The 26,818-nt window shown below is 34.3% G+C and overlaps 2 protein-coding genes and 1 long non-coding RNA gene across 4 annotated transcripts in view; all 3 read right to left on the bottom strand.

Moving 5' to 3' along the window:
* The window catches only part of LOC106680266 (carboxypeptidase B), a 23,174-nt gene extending 16,066 nt beyond the window's left edge, over positions 1 to 7,108 (bottom strand). The window contains exons 1-3 of one of the 2 annotated variants that reach the window (XM_067047072.1): positions 7,036 to 7,108; positions 6,846 to 6,962; positions 4,868 to 5,053 (exon numbers count right to left, since the gene is read on the bottom strand). In XM_067047072.1, the coding sequence (XP_066903173.1) occupies positions 4,868 to 5,053; positions 6,846 to 6,962; positions 7,036 to 7,063 (331 nt within the window). In that variant the 5' untranslated portion in view covers positions 7,064 to 7,108. Of the gene's footprint in view, positions 1 to 4,867; positions 5,054 to 6,845 lie in introns of both variants that reach the window. The other variant, XM_067047071.1, reaches the window with a different exon arrangement.
* A 5,737-nt stretch (positions 7,109 to 12,845) lies between these two features.
* Positions 12,846 to 18,021, bottom strand: LOC136795681 (carboxypeptidase B-like). Its single transcript, XM_067047070.1, has 6 exons — positions 17,839 to 18,021; positions 15,725 to 15,898; positions 14,708 to 14,896; positions 13,635 to 13,993; positions 13,199 to 13,385; positions 12,846 to 13,066 (listed from the first exon to the last, which is right to left on the bottom strand). The coding sequence occupies exons 1-6, from the start codon at positions 17,993 to 17,995 to the stop codon at positions 12,894 to 12,896; spliced, it is 1,239 nt and encodes a 412-aa protein (XP_066903171.1). The 5' UTR covers positions 17,996 to 18,021; the 3' UTR covers positions 12,846 to 12,893.
* Positions 18,022 to 23,694: 5,673 nt separating this feature from the next.
* LOC106680273 (uncharacterized) lies at positions 23,695 to 26,618 on the bottom strand. The gene is made up of 3 exons (XR_001343087.2): positions 26,461 to 26,618; positions 24,003 to 24,156; positions 23,695 to 23,926 (listed from the first exon to the last, which is right to left on the bottom strand). It is a non-coding gene; the product is annotated as an uncharacterized lncRNA (long non-coding RNA).
* Positions 26,619 to 26,818: the final 200 nt, after the last annotated feature.

The following is a 26,818-nucleotide window of genomic DNA, read 5'->3' as shown; positions in this document are numbered from 1 at the left end:
TCTGATTGGCTCCTCAAATCGGTGTCCCAGCTCGCCCATATTCCCTCTACTAACCACGCTTGGCATCCATAAGCGACCACTGGGCTAATGCTACTGTCGAAAACTTGCCTTTTCATTGCCTTTTTCGTCAATACTTGTTATTCCCGCCATGATATGCCTGAGGACCAAAACTTTTTCCAGCCAAGTGCCATCCTCTGAACCTCCTTTGCTTCTCTATCAGTGAATGATATTAACTGACCCAGATAAATATACTCTTCAACATATGTCAACTTATGGTTTTTAATTTCACACTCCTCTTTTACGCCATTTGTTATAAAGACCAACCTGGTGAAAACTTTTGACATAGTTGAACAGAGGGAGATAGGCCGATAATTCTCAGTCTCTTACTTGTTGCTTTTTTTATACAGGATAACAATTTTTGTGTTTTTCCATTGTTTAGGTATTGCTTCTTGTTCAAGAATCAAATTAAACAATTCTGTCAGTTCTTTAATTAGTATATTCCCTCCTGTTTATAAAATTTCATTCACTGATGTTTTTCGGCCCCGGAGTCTTCTGGAATTTGAGTTTTTCTGCTCATATTTTCCCTATTGGTTACGACCTCTCTTCTACTGTTTTCCAGAGCAACCATCCATTGTTTGCATTTGGACAGTTCATTTTGAATCCTTTTTGTAGACTTGTTCTCTGTTAAAATATTTTCTATAATATTTATATTGCGTTTTTCCAGATCTTTTTTCATACTTTTACCTAATTTAATTTTTCAGGGACGTGAGATGTTTTCTTGTGCTTTTAGAAGTAGCACTTTTTTCTTTTATTCTTTTGCGAATTATAAAAAGTTCTTTAGTGCTATCGGACAGTTTACATATTTTATTTTTAAAGAAGTTGCGAACCTGTGTAATTGTATCATCAATAGCTTTAGAGGTGAGGTTATGTTTTTCCTGTACAGTAAAGGGAGTATTTTCTTCTCTACATGCATGACTGTTCTCAATATATTTGAGAAATCGGTACAGAATATTTCTATTTGGGTTTGTTCTTGAAGAATAACAATTTTCTTTTTCACTTTAAATGGTCTGTTTTCCTTGAATTTTTCAACATATAAGTCAACTCTCAGCAGCCTGTAGTTTGTGTTAAAATTAGAACTGTTTATGATCTCTAGATTTTTTACTGGATTGATGTGATTAGTAAAAAAATAGTCCAGCTCAAATTTGTGGCCTTTGAGTGAACACCATGTCCATATTGCCTTTGCCTTTTTTATAAAGAATGAGTTGACAATTTTAAAACGCTGCGCAAAAGTTTATTATTCGGTTGCTACTTTCATTCCTTTCACCAAATCCCCAATCTCCCATAACTTGGTCTTCACCATCTTGTTTGACTCCAATTCTGCCATTGAAATCTTTCATCACAACAATCCAATTGTCTTTTTCTTTTAAAGCTAGAGACTAATAGCCCCAAATGTTCATAGAATTTTTGAAATTAAATGAAAAGTAATTTCTGAAGCATGTAGTGCTAACAATAATTGCAATGAACATTTGAGTACCAGTTGTCTGGTATAAAATGTTTTAATTACTGAGTAATAATACGATCAAAATAATGAAAAATAGGAACATACAAAATAAAAACAAAAGTAATGAAGTTTTAGGTTTAATATTTATAAATCTCAAAACATTAAATAAATAATAAAATTTACTTTCAGACTCCTGGTTGATGGAAGGAGAGAAATATCCCATCTTCAGAGAAGAAGGGATTTTGAAGGGGTTTATGGATGAAAGGAGGTGGAGGGCCCCCCACATTTCACGATGGAGGGCTTCAGCACCCGAAATCGGCAAGCAGCTGGAAGAAGAGGAGAAATAAATTGTTCAATTTTGGGAGCAGAAGCATGCGCAAGCCCAGCGCACTACCCCCTATGCCAGAATTGATGAGGAAGAGGAAAAAAGTAAAGAGATACAACTTTCATTGTGAATTGTGATAATTCGGGAGCGAATCGATAAGAAGCTACATTCCTATTCCTATTTCAAAACACGATAGAGAGAGGTTATGGAGTTTGGGAAGGAGGATGAAGAAGAGGAACCCAGAAAAGAAACTTATCCGTAAATCAGTCCACAGAATCATCACAGGCCTCCGAGACAGAGGTAGAAGGAAGGACCGAAGAGGTTTGAGGAGATTTGAGATGCGTACCGGCAGAGAGGCGACCGCACATTAGTGAGTAACAATGTGAGGAAAGGGAGCGGTGGTCTGCCTATTATTCGAATAGAAGGAGTGTAATGCCTCGTGAAGACTCGAAGCTCTAACACCAACGGAAACCGGGAAGCGCTAAGAGGCTGAATGGAAGAAGAAGGGTGCTCCAGGGACTATAGGGTGCGATTTGTTAGGAAAGGTAGGCGCAAGAATTAAGAAAACCATAGATAATTGAAACATTTGCATCGGAGGAAAATAATTCAACTGCCAAGAGATGATAGGGGGTCCAGGATTACGAGTGGGGGCAATTAAAAAGGTGGAGGAATGGCGGAAAAGGATCGTACATGATTATGACAATATTTTCTTCAAGGAAGGAGAGGTCCTACGGGTAAGACATTGCACGAAATTCCCTTGAAGCAAGATAGAGTTACGTGCGTGAAGGAAAGAAGATACCCACAGGCACTCCGGAAGAATATTCGAGACGAGCTGGATAACATGAAGAGACAAGGGATAATAGTAGACAGTACGTCTCCCTATAGCAGTTCACTGTGGGCCGTTAGGAGGAAAAGCTTACGAGGTGAGAGTGAAGAAAAATACAGAGTGGTTGTGGATTACAGGAAGGTAAACGAGAAAACTGTGGATGAAAAATACCCCATACCAAGGTTCGAAGATATTCTCGCCAGGCTGAGTGGGGCAAGAATATTTAGTACTTTGGATCTTAAGGTGGGATATCACCAGATCAGGACGCACCTAAGAGACCAGCACAACACCGCGTTTACTTTTGAGAGGGGCCACTACGAGTTCACACGGATGGCCGTTTGGCTTAAAAACGCGTCTATCACCTTCCAAAAAACTTATGGACGAATTCATGAGGGGAATAGACGAGTCTGTGTGTCAGATATGCATGGATGACTTACTGGTTTTCAGCAAAATAGAGACCGAATATATGCAGAATTTGAAATGCGTGTTTAAACGGATAAGGGAGTTTGGTTTGAAACTGTTCAAGAGAAAAAAATCACTGGCTCAAGAAGAAATAAGTTTTTTGTGGCACACAATTACCAAAGAGGGAGTTAGACCCGATCCTCATAAAGTGGTTCCTTTACAGCGGATGGCAATGCCAATGGATTTAAGAGGGATCACACGGCTTTTAGGGGCACTAAACTACTACCGCCGTTTGTGCAAGAAACGGCGGAATACATGGTCCCCCTTAATAATCTTTTTAAACAGGCTAGGAATATGATCGTGGCACCAGCCATGGAACAGAATATTCGGAAATGCATAGAGCTCTTGCAGAGGGAACCGATCCTCGCGTTTCCGGATTTTCAAGAACAATTTACAATCACTACGCTAATAGGTGCCTCATGGAAGCAGAGACCCGTTGTTGTGCGCTAGGGAGGGAACCTGGGTGGACTAGTCATTCATTCGATACACGCTTATGATGGAGACCCTGCGAGACGTGGAACGGGAAAAAGAAGAGATGATCACTTACCACCAAGGTAAAACTAATCACCGGGGACTGAATGAAACCCTACATGCACTACTACGTAAGTACGTTTGGTGGGGAATGAAGAATACATAGTCAGATGGGCAGTGGTAGCGAATTTGATAATGCCGCTATCCGGGAGGGAGGAAATGAAAAGGTTGGAGGTGTCCTGGCACCTTAATACATCGGGACAATCTAAGAGCCGAGGAGGAATTGAACGTAAGCTACCACTAATGTGGCAAGCAGATAAAGTGTTAGAACCAGATGATGTAATGACTCGAGCATTCGCGGACTATGATCACTCGATCCATCCAGTCACAGGGTTTTCCTCTTTTGAGATACTTTTTGGGGTACACGCACGGGGGGGAGGAAGAGATCATAAGCAATGGTGTGGCGTTGAGGAAACGGTGGGTGAAGGTGAGAGAGAAGGTTCAGAAAGAAAGGAGTAAGGGCAGCGCGGCAGAATTTCAGTATCAGGGACATGACGAGATCTATCAAAATTGGGATGTTAGTTTCTCGTAAAGTAGCCTCGAATAGAGGGAAAAAAGTTCTGCGTTACGAGGGACCATTCAGAGGAATGTCCCCATGTGGGTAAGGAATTTGGGGAATCTGTTACGCAATAGTAATCAGAGAACATAACATCGTCACTAATGAAAGTTTAGTAGAACCGAGGAAGCGGAGGAAGGTTCACGTCAAACAATTAAAACTACCTGGAGCTGGATTATCTCTGGGACAATAAATTGTGTAATTATTTTCTATTCTGTATATATAAATATATTATTGTGTTTTGTTTAGTTTTTCTATTACTGATTGATATGTCACTTTGGAATTTTTTGAAAGTTAGTAATTGTAAGATGTGTTTTTATCTTCTTATTATTTTGCTGTTCTGATTTTGTAAGAGTTGTTTACTTTAGTGTATTATAGAAGTTTAGTTTAGTTTAGGTTTAGGTTTTGCTTTGTCTTATTTCTACATATGTATTATTTTTTTTGAAGTTCACGAGGAATGTTCGTAAACTGGCGGGGGAGACGAGTTACAGTCAACTGTTACTGATGGGACCCATACTAGCTGATATGATCGATCAGCTGATATATATATATATATATATAGGAACCAGACCTAATAAGGTCAGTTTTGTTTAGTCGGTCACAGAGTGTTCTTATATCTACCTTTTACCTTTTTTATTTTTATTAATTTAAAAATATGAACAGTACCTTTTAACGTTCGTTTATCTTCTGTTGAGTTACTCATACCGTACTTTCGGATGGTTTCTGCGATGTTTCTATCCACTATGGAATAACGGACATCATGCTTATAAAGGAACTGCCTCACATCGTTTAATTTATCTTTTCCTACCAATACATCATAAAATGTGTGGTTCGCACCCCATATATCCAAGTCTGAAAAAGTAGATTATTTTACTGGAAATCATAATATATAGTAAGTTTACGTTAGTTCCACAAACATTTAGTGATTACAGTAGCTATGGAGTGCATTGGTAAAGCGAAAGTGGCACTTTCGCTGAAAGGAGCGGACAATTAGATCTAACTCCACATAAACAGTAAACGACCACAGTTCACAGTGCAATTTTTTAACACATTTTTAGGCACTAATATTTCAACAAAATATAATTAGAAAATAGGGAGGGATTTTATTCTCATTCACAAGCAAAGTGTCATTTAAAATAATAAATAAAAGCCATCTTGATGGAACTAAAAATCTCCTAAAAGACTGCATCACAGAACACTCCTTCCACAATTCTTATCTCAAAAATTTTCAGAACATTCCTCATTTTTAAACCATTCCTTTGATTTTGATAAGACTACTTTACTTGCCACAGTCTACAACTACCTTCAATTTAACAACCAACAAATGGAACTTATTCTCAAATACTAAATTTATTAAAACAGTATTAGTGCTATAATTATTTTTTACTTTTTTCACAATTAATTTTCACTTTTTAGTATTTTGTTTTTATTTTTATCCTTTATTTATACATATAAATTCTTTTTACACCCTTCTCATTTTCTATTCTTTTTTCCTTACCCACGTTTTAAGTTATGCTCACCACATCTTAGTATATCACCACACTAATACTATTATACTACTTTCCCTTTATATTATATTGCTTTAATTTTCATATATTCTAGATTTTCCATAGATTAAATATATATATTCTTTCTCATTTTTTTCCATAACATTAATTTATTTTTTACTTTTATGTATACATCGGCGGCCACGAAATATATACCAGATTTATTTACTCATTCATATTTATTTATTCTTTTTGGCTTATATATCTTTCTATTTTATTTATTTAATCCTGTTATTTCACTTTTTTATTTCCCACTTTTTTGATAACTTTATTTCAAATAATTTTTATTTTGTTCATATAGTTACTTACTAGATTTTCATATGTAATTTATTATTTATTCTTTCCTCTTACTTAATTTTATGATACAGTCTTTATCTTCGTATAATAATTTGCATACACATGTCTTTCAACACTACTTTTAAATATCTATAATGTTAGTTATTTTATTATGTTCTAATCATTCTGTAATTCATTGTAATCATTATGGTTGTTCTCTTTGTTTTTTATTCTATGCCTTCATCAGGGCTTGAAATTATGGCCGAAATGTCGGCGCTAATAAATAAATCTTATATAAATTATAAATAAAACTTATATTTATTCTTCACTAACCATCTCCACATTGATATATATCCACGATCAAATACTAACTCATAATAAGAGTCATCGGTATTGATTTGCCCGTGAAGCCTTTACAATAAGTTGAGTTAACCCAAACTATATTTTTTAATTCAGATTTTACTCACTTTAAGGTGATGAATTTGGAACTTAATTACTCTGAACTAAGGCCTTGAGAAGCTGTTCAGTAAAAATGTCCAAAATATCAATTTTGTCTTTTTCTGTGGAGAATCAAGCCATGGTTTATATTTGCTTTTTTATTACTACAATGCCTATGTGGTCCAAGAGTAATACAAACTTAATAAGCTTTAAGCATTGACAGTATAAACGCGCATCCCTTTCAACTCCAATTTTCTTAAACAATTTTGACTTAACTCCCTATACAACTACAGCAATCACAGATTTGTTATAGTATGTTAAATTTATGAGGCTGTTGGATAAGCTGAAAATATGATTATAATGTATTAGAAGATGCAAGATACCTCTTTCCTCAAGCAACCTCGTTACACGTTCATCTTTTCTTATTTTAAAACGTTGTGAGCCCTCATGTTTCGAAGCTACGTCTTCTATCTCTTCTACCTTTACGAGAGGGTTGAAAACTAAAAGTAAAAACGCCTGTAGTATAGTTGAATATAGTTGAGTTTTCATTACAAATATTGTTCCTTAACACACTTATGAATCTTTCTATTTTCAAGAACATCTGATTTCTAAACGAATCATTATTTATTTGAATCACTGAAGGAAAAAGATGCATTAAGTTAATAATTTGGAATGAACGTTGGAAAATTAAAAGTTAATGTTCCCTTTTATATTCGTTCCTATTGTCATAATTTTATGACGTTTTCTATAGCCTTTCTAATTGTTCAAAATTAAGTTGGATATCATTCAGAAAGAATAATAAATAAATAAATAATTACGTTCTCTTATTTTTTTTTCCTGCCTTTTGTCAAAACAATTTCACTGTGTATTTTGACTTCTTAGCTTTCGAAAACTTAAATCCAAATGAAAAGATTTATTTTTATTAATTTTGACTTTTACATCATTATAAAATACAACCAGGATATTTGTTGATTTATATTAAAGGCTTGTAGACTATAACCAAAATCTTGAAATTTGTTTGAGCCACTCTCCTCCAACACCATGAACCTGCAGTAAACCGTTCTGAGCATACTTTCTGCCTGATTCGCAGTGGCCCCAATGAACAATTAGGACAAATACTTCAAATAATGTTTGCTGCCTTCTACCAACTAATGAAGAAGTAGAGAAAAACTTTAATCGAAAAAGTTATGCTGCTCAACTGTCTTGGGTTGCTAAGCGATTATCAGATGACAGGCCAGATCAGCTGATTGAATGTATGGAGTGCTATACCCTTTTATAAGTTCAAACTCACAGAAATGTAACTAGTTCCGAAACCCGGGAACCAGTCGAAAGTTATTTTTAAGTATTAATTCAAATTTAAAAATATTTCCTTCTCTTTCATTTTTCGTTCTTCTTTTCGTCTATATTCACTTTTATTTGCTGTTCGTCGTGTTTTAAAATAAGTATTTAAAGATGACATTGACGGCAGCGCATGTAAATGCTCTCGCATAGAAGGCAATTCGCAAAGCACTTGCAGAATGCAGTTTCGGATTTAGAAAGATTCACTAGAGAGATGGGAAGTTGAACCATTTTCTCAAAGGAGGCGACCGATTTATAGCTAGAAGAGATGTGAAATTAGTGGAAGACCTATTAAAAAAAGGAGATATTCGTTGAAGGCTGCCATGGTTTGTAGGGTCGAGAGGAGTACCTTGAACCAAATACTACCCGATGAGGGAACACTGGCTAACAGTCAAGGAAAGATTGAGAAGATATCCTCCAATTGTGGAGGGAGCTGAGAAAACCTCGAAAATCTAGCGGGCAATATGTTGGGATTCACCTTGCCTAGTGCAACCAAATAAATGAGAAAATAAGATGCCGTGTACGGGCCTTCAGCAGTTCTAAGGCTGACCAGGGGTTTCCCGAACAGATTTATATTGAATTTTTCCATATATCTATGTTATGCATTTATATTTATATATTTACGTATTTATATTATATATTTTTATTCTTAATTACAAAGTAAAGTCTTGGTTGGATATTTTATATTTACAATAATATATACATGAGCAAGAATAATAATGATAGAGCATAATAATAATAATGAGAGAGCATGGTAGATCTATTTCCTTAAACTTGAATTACTAGATTATGAATTGAGAAATATCAGTTGGGATATTTGTTATTTATATTGAATCTACGTTTATCGATTCTATCATTGCCATTAAAAATACAACTGAAAGGTCTTACTTATCTTGGTGCGTCTGTCAGTCCTGGCAGTAGTGGCCGAGCGGATCTTTAATCCTGCGTCGCTTCGCGGCCTGCCGGCGGCCTCCGCTAAATCCCTGTGATGTAGGACTTCCTCCTACTCCCTCCAACTGCCCTTCGACTTCTTCTTCTCTCCTACTCCTCTTCAACTGATCTTCGACTGCTCCTTAATTGATACCGCCTTCGTCCATCTTCCTCTGATTACTTTTTTTCCCCCCTCTACTTCTCATTCTTCCCCACTTCCAATCTCCGTTTTTCCCATTGGTCCATTTATGCTCCGACTCTGTTTTATTTATCGTTAAGAGCGGGTGTGCAAGTCATCGTCCTCTGAGTTTCTAGGCGATATTTCTTTCCCTTTGAACCTTGGCCCCGAGCAATTAGTTCTCTATGTCGTAGAGATAAGGCTTGGCCGTCAGGTACGCAGGTGTCTTTCTTATTTTTACTTCAAAGTGGCTTCAATTAATGATAACAGTTAACAGCCTCGGCCTGTATGCCATGGTGTGAAGTAAGGACTGGCTAGGTACCTAACAGGTCCGAACTGGTATCTATGTATATAAATATATTACTTTTAATAGGTTTTGGCCTCAGGGTCAATGACTCAGGCGGTTCCTTTGGTATGACCCCTTATCAGATATGACATGCCGACAAAAGAACTTATTTTAGATTCAAATTTCCATCTGGTGCCACTCATACATATCAAAGAGAAACAGTGAATGTCGAGGAGGCCAAGTGGAGAATGGGGTTGCTGACTAGGAACGTTCGCCAAAGAGAAGGGATGAAAGGATAGCCTACGGGGTAAGCGATCTTTTGTCAGGGGGAATCAGGAAGAGAAGGGGAATCATGATGCAAATAGATGAAACTGGCTGGACGAGAGTTGCTTACAATCGCCTGAGGAATAATGTGGTTCCATGGAAAAAAATAGAATACTGGTGTAACGGGAACGAGGGATGTGTATTTCTGTGGTTCTGTATAATACTCCCTTAACTTTGTATGCATTCTTTACCCACTACCTGGTCGTGTTTGTAATACGGGGAAGAGGGAGGGGTTATAGAGAACAAACCAACTTACTTTAATCATTGTGGAAGGATCAAGTTTTCGTAGGACCGCTATGAAATAAAAGTCAACTCCCCAAGCCGGATTCAAATCCGCGCTACTGCAGTCATGAGTTTGCTAATAACAATACCTCAACTTCTTTGGCTACAAACGGCTCGTTTAATATCAGGTACTGTAGCTTTACAAGCTCTGTATATATGAAAATGCGCTTTGCATATATTTATGTCAATCAGTACTATTGTTACCAGTATTCGAATCGAAGAGGAGAGAAAAAGCAGTTATATTACCCCAATATTTTGGGCAAGGAAAATAAAAATTTCGGCTGTTTCAGAAGTTAAAAAATATTATTTTTTGAGCTCTTTAGATTAAAAAAAAATTAAGCTTCATTGTCAGTAATAAATAAGAAGTATTCTCTGTTAGAAAAAGGTTAAGTTTTTATCTAGCCTATACAAGAGTTACGGTAAATGCCATTGTAAAGTAGATATTGAATTATTTTAAGTGAACTCCACCTGAAGTTAATTATATTCTGCGAAATTCACAAATTTTATTCGGAGCTTCATATACTTAAATTTAACTGAAATCTTAAAAAAATCATAGCACATTAGTTAAAGAAGAGTAAATTTTCTAAAATATAAGCTCTAATAGAGCTACTTACGTTCAATGGTTTCGAAATATATATGTTTTTTAAAAACAATATATTCTTTCAAAAAACGAGAAATAAATATTTTGTCAATTAATTTTTGGCGAATATCGCGGAAACATTTTCTCCTATCCCAGATCCTATTCCTCATTTGAGACATCTGTAGGTCGCGCAGTGCAGAATCAAATTAATTTTAATTGTATTAATGAATATAATGTTATTAACGTAGTTTTAAGAACTTGAATCCTTTAAGTAATAGAAGAATGAAAATTTGTAACTTGGAAAGGATATGTGTATATTATGTCAAGCATTGAACATGTACATTTATGTAAGGCAACGTTTAATTATATTTCAAATATATTATATATAATGTAATAAAGGCTAATTTGATATTATCAGAATTTGATTTATAATGTTTTAACAAAAATACAATGTCAATTCTTATTACTAAATACTTTCTTCTGATGAATATAAATGTCATTTTTGTCTAAACTCTCTTCATTTTTAACTATATGATTACATAACATCAATCCTCTATAGAACCCAATTATTTCTATTGACTGATCAACTTGTGCAAAACATTTCCTATTTATAATTCAGTCATTCGCTTTTGATAGCTCCTTTTGGATCATTCACTATTAAACCTAATACTTATTAAACTCTTCCCGGAATATTTTATATTATTTTCTTCTTCTATATCCGATTTTACCTGACTAGTCATTATCTGCCGTTTCTCAATACTAATATTTAGGAAAAATTTGAACATTTATGAAAAATGTTCATAAGCCAAATACAAGTGTCTTTGAGTTTATTTCTTTTGATTTAGAAAGATTATTTATATCTTTAGATTAGAGTTTAAGAATGAAACATCTTAGATTAATATCATAGTCTGAAACAAAGTATGTTTAATTTTAAACATTTCATCATTGATAGTCGTCCAGGGATTTAGAAAGTACCCTGAAGACATTTTTAATATTTTCTTTAAAGTTATGTTCTTTATTATGAGTGGAAAACCATTTTTTTTGTGATTTTGAGGGTGAAAATTTATTTTTAAAAAACTTTCGTTTGTCCGGCGAGTATTTTTCACTTGTAATAAAGTTTTTATCCATAAAGCCTAGCACTTGGAAAATGGTTTTCCATGGAAACAACTTCATTTTTATTTTATATTGTCGGCATGTAATTATTTAAACGCCTGAATGGTCTGGAAAAAAATACAACACGTTTCTTTGAACATTAAAAATTAAAACTAATTTTTATTATTTGACTATAATTTACAAATATAATCATAAAAGAACTAATTCGCTTTTCTGCGGCTATATTAATTACTCTCCCCTTATCAAATAAAAACACGGAGAAACGCGGGAAAGCATGATAAAAAGATCCTTGTTCATTGAAATATTTATTCAAAGTAGCTTTAACACTATCCCAGTTTGCTAATATATTTAATAGTGCTCATAAACCTTAGTAAATGCCTTGATGATGATCTATAATAATAGAAATAAATAAAAGAAAATTGTTTGGACAGAAGGAGCGAGGGATGACTACAACTATTGTATTATACTTTGATTAAAATCTATGATATTTAATGGGCTTTTGATCGAGTCTGGCACCCAGGACTGCTATACAAGATCCGTAAATTACTACCCCCTACATACTTTCTTATTATGCGTTCTTATGTCTCCGACAGATTATTTCAAGTAAATTACAACGGCGCTTATTCATGATATTGCCCTACAATATCCTTTAATAATACCCCACTTATTCTAGTCGAACAGATCCGTTACTTAAGAGTACATCTCGACAAACGACTGACATGGAATCCTCATACAAGACTGAAAAGACAGGAAACTGCCCGCCGATTTCGACTAAATTGCCAATCCATTACAAAAGACTGATCTACATGACAATTATAAGGTCTATCAGGACATACAGAGTTGAGCTTTGGGGCTCCACCAAACCATCAAATTCCTCCCAAATCTAATCCTTACATTCCAAAATCTTTCATAAAATCCTTAATGCTCTTTACTTTGTCACAAATCAAATTATCTATCAGGACCTCAATGCCTTTTATGTTGCCAATTTGGCCAAAACCAGATACCATTCCTTCCATAATAAACTTCCCAACCACCCAAATCCACTTGTTTCTAACCTGGTTTCTCCTTCATTACCTAATAATCCTCCTAGAATGGCCTCCAGGCGTCTGAAAAGAAGATGGCCTCGAGATCTCCTCTAGAAATGTTATTGGAGTTCTGTTAGTGGGTATATTCTCCACATGTTTGTATCATGTCACTATGTCACCTACAGCAAATTTACTTGTTGTATATATTTTTTTTATACAGTTGTAAATAACAATAAATAAATTAATAAAAAGAAAAATGATTGTTAATGTCGTGAATGATAAAAACTGAGAACGAGGAAAGCTATTTGAGGGGAGTAAGATACGTAATGAATACAATAAATGCTTTATTACTTATGAACAAAGACTATAGTTTTTTCAAACTTTGGAAGCTGCACTGGCAATGACCTTGACCGCTTCGAATGCTTCTTTGGCTGTTGGTAGAATGAACCTCGCTGGCAAAATGAAACCATAGTCACCATCATCTCTCAATTCGATAGTGTAGACGTACTTGGGTCCGATTTGATTTTTGGTCCAATCGTCTGATCCACCTACAATGATAATGACAAAAAGTGAATTTTGAAAGTAGTATGTAATGGTAGCGTAAGAAAACATTAAGAGAAACAGCATAGCTAAAATATTTCAAAATTTGAGTCACTTTAATGTGTACTTTTGAACATTACCTGCAGCGGGGTACAGTTCATTTGCTGTATTTCCAACTGTATAGAACTTTCCATCAACCCTCCTCATTGCTTTTGCTGCTTCGTCTCCCACCCTCTTCATTTCATTGAAATCTGGAGCGAAGGCGTTATTTTCGTAGCCGTATGGAACCAAGATGTATTGGCCATAGCTGTGGAAGGTGATGTAAGCCTGGAAGGTATGCAATATAAGTGATGATACTAAAAATCTATATTTACGTCTGCGTCTATATTAATTTAAATGGATTTGTTGCAAATGCGATCATGTTTTACGCATGTGTGTTTGTTTAAATTTACATAATCTCCCATAATTGCTAATTAGCTTGCTACGTTTGTCACTGATGTACCTTTAGGATGTATGTATTATATGTATGAGCATATAAAATAACTTATTCTCTCAGAAGTTAAAATCAACACTTACCTTCAGACTCCCTTTAAGTTTCAGCAAGAAATTTGTTAGTGCTTGGGTCTCCAATTCGGAGTTTGCACTTCTACCCCGGTAAGTATCATCACATGGGTTACCACTTGTTCCTTGTCCGCCGAAGTAAAAGTTGAAATTCCTATTGATATCTGTCCCATAGCATCGGCCATTCCTGGATCGGTTCTTTCTCCACATTCTGTCCTTCGTGTGTGTGTATTCGTATCCATCTGGGTTCAGAACTGGGAGAATGTAAAAGTCGAGGTTCCGAAGTTCTGAAGGTAGGTTGTTGCGATTCTCTACAAGTTCTTTAATGATGTAAGTGACTGATGCAGGAGCGACCCATTCCCGAGCATGAATACCTATTGAAAGAAGTATTAAGGGTGAGTAGAGTAATATTGAAAGCGGTATTAAGGGTGAGAAGAGTGATATTGAATGCACTATTAAGGGTGAGTATAATGATATTGAAAGCAGTATTAAGGGTGAATATAGTGATATTGAAAGAAGTATTAAGGGTGAGTAGAGTAATATTGAAAGCAGTATTATGGGTGAGTAGGGTGATATTGAAAGCTGTATAATGGGTGAGAAGAGTGATATTGAATGCACTATTAAGGGTGAGTATAATGATATTGAAAGCAGTATTAAGGGTGAGTATAGTGATATTGAAAGCAGTCTTAAGGGTGAGTAGAGTAATATTGAAAGCAGTATTAAGGGTGAGTATAAAAATTTTGAAACCAGTATTAAGGGTTAGTATAGTTATATTGAAATCAGTATTAAGGATGAGTATAGTGATTTTGAATGCGGTATTAAGGGTGAGTATAGTGATATTGATAGCAGTATTAAGGATGAGTAGAGTGATATTGAAAGCAGAATCAAGGGTGAATATTGTGATATTGAAAGCAGTATTAAGGGTGAGTGTAGTTATATTGAAAGCAGTATTAAGGATGAGTATAGTTATATTGAAAGCAGTATTAAGGATGAGTAGAATGATATTGAAAGCAGTATGAAGGGTGAGTAGAGTGATATTTCTGTGTACAAAGGTGCAAGTTATGATACAATACAAGAATAGTAATTACCTCCATCAATAAATACAGTCTTTGCATTGGAGTTCCCTGATGAAATCTTGATGTATTTCAAGGGCCGTTTCTCATATGTATAACCAATAATTCCCACGCTGGCTATTTGGGGGTACGTTTTGGCCAAATAGTCCAAGTAATCATTGATCGCTCCCACTCTTTGGTAGCTATTGAAAGTGGGGGTCGCACCTGAAAAACAGAAATGATATGGAACTTGTTTTTTTCATTACTAAAAAAAACAAACTCAATTGTTAAGATAGAAACAACTCAGCTCTTGATTCCTCAAATAATTATTTCATTTTTGTCATCGTCGATTTTTTTTTTTAGATTATGCAGGGTGTTTCAGGGTTAGGTGTGTGTACAAATTGAAAGTATGAATTAAGCATCTCAAAAGATGAAAAAAATTCCCACCGTTAACGAGATATTCACATCTCAAGATTTTCATTGTCATAAATGGTTTAGGTAAGAATAGATAATTTAGATATGTTCCAAATTCATTATTATTGAAATGTAAACAATAGCATTCATAATAAATTTTGTTTAAACTGCTGCTGTGGAAGGAAGGTGCCGAACCTCTCTTAATATACAAGAAAAACTATTTTGTTATGACTGTTAATGTCTACATTTAATTAATAAATGACTTGGAACATACATTAAATAATTTATTACAACCTAAATAATTAATAACAATGAATATGTTTAGACGTTAATATATCCTAATCAAAGCATTAACGGAAATATCTTCATAGTGAATCTTATTCTTCTTTTTAAATTCTTAATTCATATTTTCTGTTTGACCATGTAACTCTGAAACACCCTGTATACTTAGAACAAGTTTCCTCTGAAATAATTTTAAAGAATTATAAATAAATAGTATGACCATTCTTACCTATTAAAAATTTCAAGTGTTATGAAGCAAACCCTTCTAGAATCAAGTGGGTATTGCTCTAATGTTTTGTTATTGATATGTAAAGAGCTTAAATACTTAAATGAAAGCATCATTCGAGTTCAACTTACTTCCGATCCGCCTGGACAAAGAAGAAGGGTTCTCTTTCCTTATAGCTTTGCCAAGGTCTCGTATCTTCACTTGAAATGGAACAGAATTGTCGGAGAGCACAGCGGTGAAGTTGAGCTTACTAACAGGAACCACCACTTCTAGGAATTCGCTGTTTGATTTCCATACATCCAAATCTGTTTAAATTTTCAGAAATGATTATTGCAACTGCTTAATTTTTAAATACCTTAAGAAACATGCTTTCTGAAATAAAATGGATAAATTATGACCTTGATCACAAATTCATTTCAAAACAAGACAAAAAGAAAAAAGTAGGATTAAATTAATTTGGATTTCAATTCATTACCGAATGTAAGAAACTTTGTATAAAATGGCTCCACTCGCGTTTTACATTTCGTTGATGAACAAATTTGTTTCGCATCTATCTCCATAACTCTTTTCAAATCCATCTGACAATAATTGTACCTTCTACCGTAAATGCGGTATAAATAAAATTTTGGTGGTTGTATTGATTGGTATATTGTCAAATAAATATTGTCGAATTCTATTTTCTATCTAAAATAGAATCTAAAATTTTGTTTTAATACGCCTATATTTCGACAAATCGTCCGATTCGTTCCAATTTTAGAGGAATGTTGATCATTTCTACACTAGTCCTCAACTAGTGTATCAATTTTATTAGATTTACTTCCTCCTCGTAATCGTATTATTATATAACACTTTAACTGTTCCAAGTAACCGTTTATTGAAATATCCGTTTTCGGAATCAGCAACTAAAAAAATAGTCAAAGATAAAAACTTTATCAATAGTGAGATATACAATCATAGCTCCAGAGATAAAAGCTACGGTTCTCCACTGGAAGATTTTATCTTCAGAGAACACATTAAGTACCTCTCTACTGTTGAAATTTGTATTTAAAACGTGGAATTATTTTTAAAATTTCTAGTTTTGAATTGAAAAATTATTGTGTTAGCAGGTACTAATAATACTTTAAATTAAATTACATTTGGTGTACATTTTATTTTATTTTTCTGGATCCAATATCATTTATTAAAACAGTTATTTGAGCAGTTAAAATGATATAATCTAGAATTTTGTTTTTCTGAATAAAAAAAAAAAATATACCAAAAACCGAATTTTTTATTATCCAGGAATTTTGAGCAGTTCAAACCACATACATTAAGATTTTTCTATTTTTTTTTTGTTTAGTCAAAAAAGAAAACTTTTTTCAATAAACAAGAATTTTGAGTAGCTGAAAGTTTATGCTTTAATTTTTATCATTAACTTTTTTGAGCTGAGCCAAAAAAAAAAAAAAACAGTTTTTTTCTCAATAACCAGGAACTTTCAGCGGTTATAACCTTCTGGTTAGTTAGAAGTTAAAAAAAAATGTTATTAAACCAACTTCCCCACAACGCAGTGAGCTTAAAAATATCAGAAATAAAAACCCAATAGTGTCGAAATAGATCAACAATAGATTCCTTTAACAAGACAATTTATACTACAACTCATGGTATATTAACGGTTGTTAAAACACTTGGTATAGACAGAAAAGAGTCCGAAGGAATGAGACTCGGGGCATGAGAATTGTCTATTATTAATTTTATCTAATACTATAACGACAACATTCCGAAAGTTCATTGTTTTGATAAACAATTGAAGCATTAAATTTCTTTTTCATAAATTATTTATTTAGTTCATAAATTTGCTTTTATTTATGCAGCCAATAGAGATGATAAGGAAGATAGGTTCCTTATTGCTCTTCTTATATTGTCCTATCTGCAAAATTTCAATTTTTTCAAATGACTAATGTCTTCCATCAGGTTCACCAACTTAAAATAACCTATTTGCTTCGTACTGAGTGTAATTTTTTCTTAAAAGTTTTACATTTAAGTGACAAAAAAATTAAAACTTACTCAAAATGATTAAAATTCGGTTAGGACAATTTAATTAAGGAGGGAAGTTCTTGGAAATGTTATTTAATGAAACAAAGACAGGAAAACATTAATTGACCAAATATTTTATCCATGATATACTTTTTCAAATAAATATCAAATATTTATACTGAATAGTTGGCAAAATAATGTAAAATTATTATAAGAAAAAAAAATTACTTACCATTTAGCTCAACGAATTCTTTTACAAATGGGATGTTCTTTATCATGAGGACTTGGGCTCCATTGTAAGGCGAAGCATTCTCCGGTAAGACAGATAATGAAAACGCCGGAAGAAAGAAATTTAGCAGAAGAATATAAGCAAACATAAACACAGCCATGGTGAGACGGTTGTGGAAGCAATGTGGCTCCCGCAAAACTATATATAGATAGTCGCGAACATTTGAACAGCCATTTGTTGGATCAATAATCAACAATTATGAAATGAATTTTTAATGAGCATGTAAGTTACGATTAAAGAAAACAATGTTAAACTACGTAATTATTAATTAAGTTCTTCTAAATTGTTTCATGTTTACATTATTAATTTGTTAAATGTATAAATCGAAAAACAAATTAAAAATACTATTCTTACGTTAAAAAAAAAACAAAAACTGCTGTTTATTTTTTAAATTAGTAATTATATCAGTAAGAAACGAACAATAAAGTTTCGAAATTATTCTATAAACATAAAAAATGGCTTTTTTAGATTAGGTAACTAACTCATAAGACAACTGAACTCGATGAACCTCAAGTTTATCATCGGAACTCGTTATTGACATTCTTCGAGTAGATGTTTTATGGATTTCCATAAATAGACAATTTATTAAGTTATATGAAAAACTTAAATACCTAAATATTAAGTATCTCCTTAACAGTGGACTGATTATGTTGTACAGTACAGTAGGTTATGTGTGAGTTTGTTGTTTGAATATTTGTTGTTATGTAAGCACATGTGAAATGGAAATGATCATATATAAATTGTTATTTTTAGTATTAATAAATTAGTTTGATCTTTTCGAGAGAATTTTCATATGAAAAACAGCAGGTTATGATGTTTTTAAATTTGTTTGATTGGGTTTTAGGTGCAACGAAAAGAAAACCTTATACTCACAACTCATAAAATATACAATTTATTTTAGATCTTGTATATCTTTGGCCAGCCTTCTCCACGCCAGCGTGTCCATCTTTATCGATTCTGTCTATCTATCTGGGGTTTGGTTCCCACTCATTAACCACCTTGTCAGGCCGCCCATAGCTCAGTGGTTAAGATACAGTCTTACCAATTTGATGTCTATTGGCGGTGTCGGTTCAAATCCGGCCTGGGACGTTGACTTTTTTCATTGAGTGGCGGTCCCACAAAATGAAGAACTTTGACCACCAACCATGGTTAGGCAGTATAGGACTCCACTGGGAGTCTTGGATAGAAAAAAAAACCACCTTGTCTTCATGTTATAAGATACTGACTGATCAGTCTCCGCAAGTACTTCACTGTAAGTTCTTCACCTCCTGTGTTGAGGCTTTGATCCCAGGACGGTTTTGCAATCGTACAGAGGAATTTCCATTAAAATATCCCAATTCTGCATTCTAGGGTTCCTGTTAGGTCCCAGTTCTCGCTGGCGTGTATTAGAGCTGGCTTATCGTGGCAATCTCCACCCTGAGCTTATGACTTTTAGAGATCTTTCTGGATTTCTAAATTCTTGACAAAGAGAAGAAGACTCTGTTCACGGTTGTTATACGTTGGTCTATCTATTTAACCTGCTCCCCACTATTTTCGCGTGAGCATAAAGTTGAACAGCATTGGTGAGGATTAATCTACTTGTCTCAACACTGTTCAGTCTTCAAAGAGTTCAGATACTTCTCATTGTATCAGGACTCTGCGTTCAAGATCATTCCTAAACGCTTTGATAAGTCTTAACAACTTTCCGGACATCCACAGCTCAGTCATGATCTTACAAAGACAGTTTCTGGCAACGGTATCATAGGCTGCTATGAAATCAACAAATAAGGGTTGCACATCTTGATCTACTTTCCACCGTTTTTGGTGTATGTTTTTTAGAACTAAGATCTGGCGTGCTCCTTCACGTGCTTGGAGGTCGCGTATTACATTCTCGTAATATTGAGATATCTGACTTAACAGGAAATCAGTCACTATCTTGAAGGATACCGGAAGGAGTGCTGTGTATCTACCATATTGCCGCATTCATATCTTCTTTAAGATTGAACAGAGGTTTGTATGTATATATATATATCGAAATCAGAACATTATAGGCATATACACTGTTGATATTATTACAAGTATTCTATATCTTATAGGAATTTGGAATTGGAATTGGAATTAGGAAATCTTTCTAACTAATGTGTGGTCCTGTGAGATTAAAAAGTTGGGATAGTCTCTACAAGATGTTCAGCTGATCAGAATTAATGCAACTGTCTTTTCAAAAAGAGGTTAATTCGTGCCTTATGCTTGATTTAATAATTCTTTTGAGTGACTTTGGATTTTTGAAACATAGTCCAAAAATACAAGCCGAGTCGGAAAAATAAATTATATGTATTTTCTTAAAGCATTAGGTTTATATAAAATGTACTGTTAAAAGAAATGTTTCAAAATACATTTTCTGTGTTTGTTCGTTAGATCATCAGCTATCGATCACGCACCAAATTCCGCCCAACGTCAATTTATTTGTACACGTGTTTAACTTTCAGGGATGTCGACATTAGGGATGTAGGTAAGGAATTCCCCAGTATTTTTAAAGTCGATAAAATTGAGACATTGGAGAGTCTAAAATCTAAATAAAAATTGTAAAAGGTTATTCACAAATAAAGGCTATCACAAAATAGTTCATAGACGGTAGAAAAGTCCATTTTCCAAAAAATCATATGGGAATAGATAATGTCTTTTTCAATATAATTTTATGATAATCCTTTCATTAAATATTAACACATCGTTTACTTTAATTCATAGCGTGAATGAGTTATTTACAATTCTGATTAGAACTGTAGACTGGTCGGAAAATAAAACAGAACACTAACCAAACGTATTGGAATAATGTATCGACATATAAAAAGTGCACATGTACTCTGCAGTGTGAACAGTTCGATATAAATCATGAAAGTCATGATTTATATCGACATATACTATAAAAATAAAAAATTCAAGGAACGACTTTAAGAACTTCGAAGTATTTTTATCCACCTACGATAATAAACATAAGGAGGGTACTTCATGTTTTCCATAATATAAGAATTTTTTGAGCGGACGGCTCAAGAGATTTTTTAATTTTGATGGCTCAAATTATTAATTGTGATGCTGAAAAAAAATCTTATCATCTTTTATGTATTCATTATATAATGAAAAGGTGAATAGGTTCATATCACATATCGCATGCGAGGAGGTGAGATGATTATAAGTGAAAATTGTCTAAATAAAAGGATGTTTGGTATCTACCTCTACCTGAAGCAATTTTACGCCTCAGTATTGTGAAACATGTAAAATCACAATTAGAACATATAAATTAAATGAACATAAATTATAATTATTATACTGATACCATTTTGTCGAAGTGGTTGGATGGTTCTGACTCTGATTGAAGATGTGAGGTACTCTTTACCGGAAAGCCTCGGCAATGCGTGTTCATAAAAGTTAGATAACTGACCAGATGATAAATTGACAGAATGAGTCGTACGGGAACTAGCCGTAAATCCTAGGATGGAAATTTCGCTCTGCAGAGAACTAGCCAACAGTCGCGAAGGGGATTGTACGTCCTACGGGACCTAGCTGTAGATCCTTACGAAAGGGATAAAAGGTCAAGAAAGGAGAAGAAATCCTGAGAAGGCAGGGGAAATAAAAGTACAAGAATGTGCTGATCCACCATGTATATTACTACTCACTGTCTCCTAAAGAAAAATTTTCTTGAAGAGGAAATTCGCACTGATCTCTGTGAATGATACTTTGTCAACTCTCAGGGCTATTAAACGCGCGATCGAGAGATGATAAGTGTAAGACGTTCGCTTCTAATTGTTGTTGTTGGTTGGGGCTTTTGGGCGTAAAACCTTAAGGTCATCAACGCCCACGCTTCTCACTTCATAATTCTATTTCAAGATTTGAAATAATTTAATTGCTAAATAAGTTTGAATAATTAATTATTTTAGATTTTTTTAATACATATGACAAACTTTTGGGTTTAGATCTTATTCAAAAGATTATTCCTTTTTAAGAAAATTAAAACCATTTCTATGTTTTTTTGGTCATCATTCAGGGCATTCAAAACACTCGGTCCCACTACTAATCTACGTAAGTTCATGTAATAGAAATGGCATTCCTCAAATATGTGACTGACTGTAAGTACACTGTTGCAGTATTTAGATTTTGGCGGTGGTTGCTTATTGATCAGGTATGCATGAGTTAAATTCGTATGACCTATTCTCAATCTATAGCTACCTCCTCCCTGCGATTGGAACGGTTTGGTGTGGTCCATGGTTTAATCAGTTTTTTAACAGTTTTTAATTTGCTTGGCGGGCTTTCATTCCACATAGCTTGGCAACTTGCTAATATTTCATTTTTCATCGGGAGACTTATTTCTTGGGGTGTCAGAATGGCCGCGGCCCGACCCAGAAGGGCAAGTGCTTGTTTGGCTGTAACGTCCGCCAGTTCATTCCCAGCGATCCCCACGTGACCCGGCACCCATATAAAGAAAACAGTTTTTCCCAAGTTTTCTAGTATATTGGTGTAATTGTGTATTTTTATGATTGCTGAGTGTTTCGGGTAAATGTTCTTCATGGCTTTTAATGAGCTTAAAGAGTCGGTAATGATAACAATGTTCGTATGCGTCACTGTCATGAAGAAGTGGAGTGCTGAGGCTATTGCATGTAATTCAGCTGTATATACACTGCATAATTTATGTAGTTTTATTTTATGGGTTGAGTTATGTGTGATGAAAGAGGATGCTGTAGATTCGTTAGCTTTTTCTGATCTTTTTTTGATCTGATTCTTTTTTTTCTAGTTTTTTTTTTTATATAATTTGTGTTCCTTTTATTATTTTCACTAATTTAAAAATACAAAAATAACAAAATTCGGCTATTCTTTTCTTTTCACTACTTTTCACGGTTGGGCTAGTAAAGGTTCCTTTTGAACCCCTACCCGCCGTAACACCAATAGCAAGGTATTCCATGGGAACTTTCATAAATATGCCAACAGCTAAATGAAGAATATTCTCGGAGAGTTCTCTTAGAAGTAACTAAGAGACGGAAACGAAAGAACATTGTTGTTTAAGGGTAAATGTTTGGGAAGTCTAAAAAGTGAAAAATAAGTTAAACCAACGTCTAGACAATTTACCTTTTTTTCTTTTTCGAAATTATTTTAGGTAGTTAACGAACAAAACGCCCATCCAGATTTTTACAATTTATTGAACCAATCATTTTTTTTAGCATTCTTAATTCTGTGTACATAAAAACACCTGTTTATTAGTAGAGGACAATTGAATAATTGTATTGTTATTTAACATCACCTAAATCAACTAAGACAGGTAAATAAAGTATGGTGATATACGTGGATCTAACCTTCCTAGGAGAAACTCTCACACCTCCATCCACACCAAACATATCCACAAGCACATACACACAATATTTTTTGGTTATTTGGACTCAGCAAACCACAAAACGTATATTTCCGTAGATTTTTTTTTCAGAATCATATTACTTTTTCCTACTTACTATATATTATAGGGCCGTGACGGCCGTGCGGGTGCGGCGCAGGTCCCAGTGCGTTCGGTTCGGAACGTTGTGGGTTCGATTCCCACCTGGGGCAGGTTAAAATTAATTTTTCGGCAGTCCTGAAGAATGAATCTTGACACTCCCACCTTGGTTAGTACGCGGCGGCAACTCAGGTAGCCACCATGGGTTGGCAAAAAGGACGACTAGGCCGACTTCCCGGATTTGTTCCCCCCCCCCACCAAATACCAGTACTATATATTATAGTCCTATCCATTATATGGTAATATACTATATATTTCATAAGTAAGTGAATTTAAAAATAAAAATCTTCTTACTTTAGTAACTTTATTCTCTTAAAAATATATTAAAGGTGGATAAAACAGATCCCTCGTTTTCTTGAACACTTTTCGCTTTCTTTTCCATCTGGTGCCAGAATGTCGATCACTTGCTCTTTGGTCAGCTGTATCAGTAAGTATATCTTTTGGTAATCCTTCCACTTCTACAGAAATGTTCTCTTCCGATCGTGGCTCAGAGGAGGCAACAGATTCATCGTTGTCTTTCTTTAAAAAATAACATGAATTAAATAAAAAAATTAAACCTCTTTGAACTATAATTATTAGCACAAATAGTAGTCACCTGATTGTTATTGCAGGATTGTTTTTTAAATGTTCTATTTATTTCCTCTATTTTTTCCTCATCCAAATATAATAGTAAAGAGTCAGAATAGCAAGGGATAACTTCAATTTGTACTTCTGACATCCCTTTTGTATTACAGTGAAATAATAAAATCCTAAAAAAAAAATATTTAACAATCTGAGAGAATTAAGAATTATTAAAAAAAATCGTTTTACAGCAATAACATTTACTTATAGCTAATTTTCTTCGCTGACTTGCAATTACGAGGTGTGGCCGAAAAGTAATGAGACTGGCAACACTGCAAGGTAACACTGCTGTTGTTCTTGATAGACACGTGTAACAGTACCCTGCCGTGGCTCAATGCTAGTTTCAACTCCTTCCGTTGACTACGTTATTTTTGTGACTGGTATTAATGAAAGTGTCACGCAAAATGGAAAAGCGAAATTGGTGGCAACGTTTTTGCCATTAAATTCTATGTTAAGTTTGGAGAATCGGCAAGTGCAACGTTTGAAAAGTTAAAACAGGCCTATGGGAAACATTATCCCGAGCTCAAGTTATTCGCTGGTACAAATCATTTTTGGAAGGCAGAGAACACGTTGAAGATGAACATCGTACAGGGAGGCCTTCAACTTCGAAAACCGACGGAAACATCGAACGTGTGAACACGCTTGTGAGATCAGACCGTCGATTAACATTAAGAATCTTTGACCCCCAACCATGGTTAGGCAGTATAGGACTCCAATGGGGAGTCTTGGCCGAAAAAAAAAAATTAAGAATGTTGAGTGAACTTATAAATTTGAACAGATGTACCGTTCATCAAATTTTGACTGAACATTTGCACCTGCGAAAGGTCTGTGCCAAAATGGTGCCGAAAAATCTCACAGCTCAGCAGAAGGACATTTGAAAAAACAAGTGTCTTGATCTTCTTGACAGAATCGCCAATGAGCAAGATTTCTGGAGCCGTGTGATCACAGCTGATGGATGAATCTTGGATTTTTTAATAAGATCTTGAGACCAAGAGGCAAAGCGAGGAGTGGCATACTACAAACTCCCCTCGACAAAAGAAAGCTTGAATGACCAAATCGAAAATCAAGCCAATGCTGATTTGTTTTTTTGACAGAAGGGGAATTCTCCAACAAAGAATTTGTTTCTCCAAGACATATTTGTTAACAAGTTTTTTTTATTGAGATGTCCTTGAAAGGGTCAGAAAAAGGGTCATTCGCGTGAGACCAGAATGCAGACAAACGAATGTTCCATAATCGGACGAATCTGTCCTCTCTTTATCAGAATTTTTGACCTCAAAAGGGATTCCTGTGGGACCCCGGGCCTCATATTTACCTGACCTCAGTCCCTGTGCCTTTTTCATAAATGAAAAATGTCATTAAAAGACGCCATTTAGGGACTCTAAAAACATCTAAAAGAGAGTAACAGACATGCTGAAGACCATACCGGTTGAAGTCTTCCAGGGCTGCTACTAAGTGTGAACAACGCCTCCAATGGTGTGTACCCCCGCCCAAGGGGACTACTTTGAAAGGGATAAATTTGATCTTCCAAATAAAACATCAGTCTCATTACATTTCTGCCACACCTCCTATGTGGATTACCTAACACCAACTAAGTGCAATTTTAGGCTCATCAACAATGATATAAAAGTTATAGAGATATCTTTAAAAATACTGAGGCTGAACGTCAGGTAATGTGGCCAAATGTTTATTTTATACGGTTCACAAGATCGGATCTCTATTATACTTTTCAAGAATCTACTCATTTATTTTGTCAGAACTGAATGACTCATTTGGACTCTTAACTTCAGCAATATTTTAATACATCCTTACACACGCCAGTGAAAGTTTTACTAAAGACAACGCTGTAGATTTTTAAACTTTATTTTTTTAAGACACCTTATTGAGTTTTATAGTCAAGTATTTGAGATTTCCTTTATAGTTATTTATTGAACATCATTGTTTTTTGATGAGTAACAATCAGGTGTGCAAAAACTCATCTTTGGATTTTTCGGCCGAATTTACTAACAGATATTCTAAAGAAACTGCTAATAACTCAACAGTCCGCTGTGAGTAAAAACCTAGATAGTGGAAAGGACGTAAACACATTTTTTGATAATAATTTAATTAAAAAATGAAGGATCAAAAAACTGATATCTATTTGGTAAATAACGTGAAAAAATGTCGTTAAATTTTAACCTTCTTTAAATGTTCGGAAGAAATATAGGCATTTTGCGTTCCGTCTTTGTAGCTATTTTATAGCAACGATTAATCACTCAAAACGTGCGAATTTATAAAAATCCTCTCAAAGAGAATTCTTAATTCTTGGATTGAGTATTTTCATGAATTGTTAAATTGCGGTTCAAAAGTATAAATATTTTCTGACAGTTTTAAAATACACCTAAAAATAAATTTCAATTTAAGTAAAATAAAATATTTATCAAAGTTATAATTACCTGGACCAAAAGAGTTATGATTATATTGGCATTCTATACTTCTACGTCACTACTTTGCAACAACGGCAACTAACTTTCATTAATTAATGTAACATAGGTAAAACATCTGTAAAGTTTACTTTAAACAGCGGGAATAAATAAAAATATTACATATATTGCTATATAAGTCTAGACAGGATATAGACAATATGAACTAACGAAATAGTCGATATTAAAAAATATCAATTAGATTCAACTTTCAAGTGACATGACAAAAATAAAACTGCCATGTGAGAGTCAACATGTATAGGTTACTAATAGTAACTAAGATCAGAATTACCAATGTTTATATCTATTTATATATAAATATTTTTATATC

This window comes from Halyomorpha halys, unplaced genomic scaffold, assembly GCF_000696795.3.
Source record: "Halyomorpha halys isolate HHAL.00 unplaced genomic scaffold, Hhal_1.1 Scaffold252.1, whole genome shotgun sequence".
NCBI classification, from domain to species: domain Eukaryota; kingdom Metazoa; phylum Arthropoda; class Insecta; order Hemiptera; family Pentatomidae; genus Halyomorpha; species Halyomorpha halys.
This window is presented reverse-complemented; position numbering and strand designations above follow the sequence as displayed.